General features: G+C 61.0%; 1 protein-coding gene across 1 annotated transcript in view; it reads left to right on the top strand.

Moving 5' to 3' along the window:
• OCA2 (OCA2 melanosomal transmembrane protein) overlaps positions 1-3,491 on the top strand; it is a 99,879-nt gene that overhangs the window by 25,213 nt on the left and 71,175 nt on the right. Inside the window, exons 9-10 of the mRNA XM_006167291.2 lie at positions 2,449-2,602; positions 3,029-3,100. Coding sequence (XP_006167353.1) covers positions 2,449-2,602; positions 3,029-3,100 — 226 coding nt within the window. The remainder of the gene's footprint in view (positions 1-2,448; positions 2,603-3,028; positions 3,101-3,491) is intronic.

Raw genomic sequence — 3,491 nt, 5'->3', positions numbered from 1 at the left:
TGTGTTGCCCTGCCTAGGGAGTCTCTCTGTCTAGGGAGTCTCTCCGTCTAGGAAGTCTCTCCGTCTAGGAAGTCTCTCCGTCTAGGAGTCTCTCCGTCTAAGGAGTCTCTCCGTCTAGGAAGTCTCTCCGCTTAAAATGTCTCTCCGTCTAGGGAGTCTCTCCGTCTAGGGAGTCTCTCCATCTAGGGAGTCTCTCCACCTAAGGTGTCTCTCCGTCTAAGGTCTAACCCATCTAGGAAGTCTCTCCGCCTAATATGTCTCTCCGTCTAGGGAGTCTCTCCATCTAGGGAGTCTCTCCACCTAAGGTGTCTCTCCGTCTAAGGTCTAACCCATCTAGGAAGTCTCTCCGCCTAATATGTCTCTCCGTCTAGGGAGTCTCTCCATCTAGGGAGTCTCTCCGCTTAAGGTGTCTCTCTGTCTAAGGTCTAACCCGTCTAGGAAGTCTCTCCGCCTAATATGTCTCTCCGTCTAGGGAGTCTCTCCATCTAGGAAGTCTCTCCGCCTAAGATGTCTCTCCATCTAGGGAGTCTCTCTGTCTAGGAAGTCTCTCTGCCTAAGGTCTCTCTCCGTTTAGGGAGTCTCTCCGTCTAGGAGTCTATCTAGGGAGTCTCTCCGTCTAGGAAGTCTCTCCATCTAGGAAGTCTCTCCATCTAGGGAGTCTCTCCATCTAAGGAGTCTCTCCGTCTAGGAAGTCTCTCTGTCTAGGAGTCTTTCCATCTAAGGAGTCTCTCCATCTAAGGAGTCTCTCCGTCTAGGAAGTCTCTCCGTCTAGAAAGTCTCTCTGTCTAGGAAGTCTCTCCGTCTAGGAGTCTCTCCGTCTAAGGAGTCTCTCCGTCTAGGAAGTCTCTCCGCTTAAAATGTCTCTCCGTCTAGGGAGTCTCTCCGTCTAGGGAGTCTCTCCATCTAGGGAGTCTCTCCGCTTAAGGTGTCTCTCTGTCTAAGGTCTAACCCGTCTAGGAAGTCTCTCCGCCTAATATGTCTCTCCGTCTAGGGAGTCTCTCCATCTAGGAAGTCTCTCCGCCTAAGATGTCTCTCCATCTAGGGAGTCTCTCTGTCTAGGAAGTCTCTCTGCCTAAGGTCTCTCTCCGTTTAGGGAGTCTCTCCGTCTAGGAGTCTATCTAGGGAGTCTCTCCGTCTAGGAAGTCTCTCTACCTAAGGCGTCTCTCTGCCTAGGGTCTAACCTGTCTACCTCGTCAATGTTGGGAACTACGTAACCGGACAGTAACTGTAGGACTCTTTATTGTCCTAAATTAATTTTATTTCTCAGAGAGAGCTGGGCACCCCCAGGAGGGTCTCACACCACGACCCCACCCGCTCCCACCAGCTTCCCAGCCTGCGGGGGCCTTGGGCATGAGCTCCCGGGGTACTCGGGATGGTCCCAGCCCTGCCTCAGCCTCTTGACCTCCAGCACGTGGAGCTGCCCTGCCCTGCGCCCCGCGGCTGGCCTCTGTCCCAGCTAACGTCCCTCTGTGTGCAGCGCCGGCCCGTGGTTACGGCTCATGGGCTCGGCCGCCCTCCCGGAGCAGGGCAGGCCGGCAGCTGAGGCCGCTGATGTGTCCCTCAGAGTCCGGAGGGTGGGAGTCCAGGCCCCGGTGCCAGCAGGGTGGTCCCTCCAGAAGCCTCTTCCTGTGACTTGCAGGTGGCCCTTCCCTCGGTCCGCTGTGTCCCGACCTCTTCCAATAAGGACTCCAGCCCTGGGTTAGGACCAGCAGCGGCCCACTTTCCTCATCTGTAGAAAGACCCTGTCTCCAAATGCCGTGGCCCCCGAGGTCCTTGGGGTGGGGCATCACCCGGTGAATGGGGCACAGCTAAGCCAGCTGCTCTGCCGCCCCGCCTCAGGGCAGGGCTTCGGTTTCCAGGCCACGCAGGCCCTCACCTGCCGGCGGATCACTGCACCACTCCGTTCTCGGCCGGCTTAGGTGCTCGGCCTTGCTATTTCTGTGCCGGTAAAACGGCCACGAGTGTTGGTGAGGAACCAGGAGGGACTGAATGGCTAAAAGCAACCCTGTTCTCCCCATCCTTTTTAAAAACACGTTTATTTCACGAGAAGGACAGAGGCACCCTCGGCAGGGTCTTCCTGCCGTCAATGGCCCCCAGTCCCAGCCACCCTGGTCCACGGGCTCAGGGAGGTCCGAGGACGCCAACCAGGCCCTGTCCCGCTGTGCCCCGCCTGGCCCTGTTCCGTGCCAGCTGTGGCGGGGCACCCGCGAGGGGGGCGCAGTGGTGCTGGGAGCCTGCAGCACCCGGCCGGCCTGCGCTGCACTCCGGTCTCGGGCCGTGGCTCTGTGCTCAGCGCTCTCCGTGTGAGACTGGGTCCTGGGCAGGACCACTGGGGTCCGGCCGGGCTCTGGCATGACCGATGCTGACGTGCGCCAGTGTGGGAGCGGCACATCTGTGGGCCTGGGGTCCGTCGCTGTGCCGGCCGTAAGCCCTTGCTTCCTTCTGCAGAGAGACGGTTTCCATCAGCGTCCGGGCGTCCCTCCTGCAGACGCCGGCTGTCCCTCTTCTGCTGGCTCACCAGTACCTCCGTGCAAGCGTAGAGGTGCAGGTGGCCATCGCGGCGGCCATCCTCACGGGGGTCTATGTGCTGATCATCTTTGAGGTAACTGCCATCCGGTCCCCTCGGCCTGCCGGAGTCCACCGTCGGGGTACGCTGACGTGTCGAGACTGCCGGGCGTGCTCCCACAGTTAGCACGCCCCCTGCCCCCGGGTGGAAAGGGCTTCCCAGGCCTCAGGGTCAGCTGGGCCCAGGGCCTCAGGTGTGCAGGGGCAGACGCCGGCGGCCACTCACCTCGACGCAGGCTCGTTGCTGCTTACCCATGTACTTCCGCAGAGACGGGGGCAGGGACAAGCACCTGCAGGGCTTTCAGCCACGGTTCACCCCGGGTCACGGGTGTGCAGGGACCTCCTCGGGGACTCTCCCCGTGGGCCCAGCTGCATTGCTGCTGTCACTGCCCGGTCCCTAACACGACGTTCGCGTGTGCCAACTCCCGGGTGTGGCGTGTGGTAACTTCCTGTTCCTCCCCAGGTGGTGCACAGGACCCTGGCGGCCATGCTGGGCTCCCTCGCAGCGCTGGCAGCCCTGGCTGTGATTGGCGATGTAAGTCAGGGCGTCCCGGCCACTGGCTCAGCTCTCCATCAGCTGAGCCTCAAAGACCTTGTGGGACGTAGGCCTTGGCAGGGTTTCCATGATTTCTCATGTTACTTCCGTGTCTGCCCCAGAAACATGCTGGACGGTGGGCCGACTGAGACGATGGTGTCTCACAGGGCGCTGTCACACACCGTCCCCGTGGTGCGAGTCCCCACCTCGGCTGAGGAAACCGCCCCGTGGTCACGCATTTGCCTGGGTGTGCGGCTGGGGCTGCCATGGCTAGGCCCAGGCAGTGTCAGCCCTTGGAACTAGAGGGGCTTTTCTGCTGGGGTGGAGTTGGGGGACCCGCGGGGCTGGGCCTCATGGGTGGGGACGGGGGGGGGGGCCGTCCGGGGTCTGG

This window comes from Tupaia chinensis, unplaced genomic scaffold, assembly GCF_000334495.1.
Source record: "Tupaia chinensis unplaced genomic scaffold, TupChi_1.0 Scaffold144682_1, whole genome shotgun sequence".
Classification (NCBI taxonomy): Eukaryota; Metazoa; Chordata; class Mammalia; order Scandentia; family Tupaiidae; genus Tupaia; species Tupaia belangeri.
Note: the sequence above shows the minus strand (reverse complement) of the source record. Positions and strands in the feature narration are given on the sequence as shown.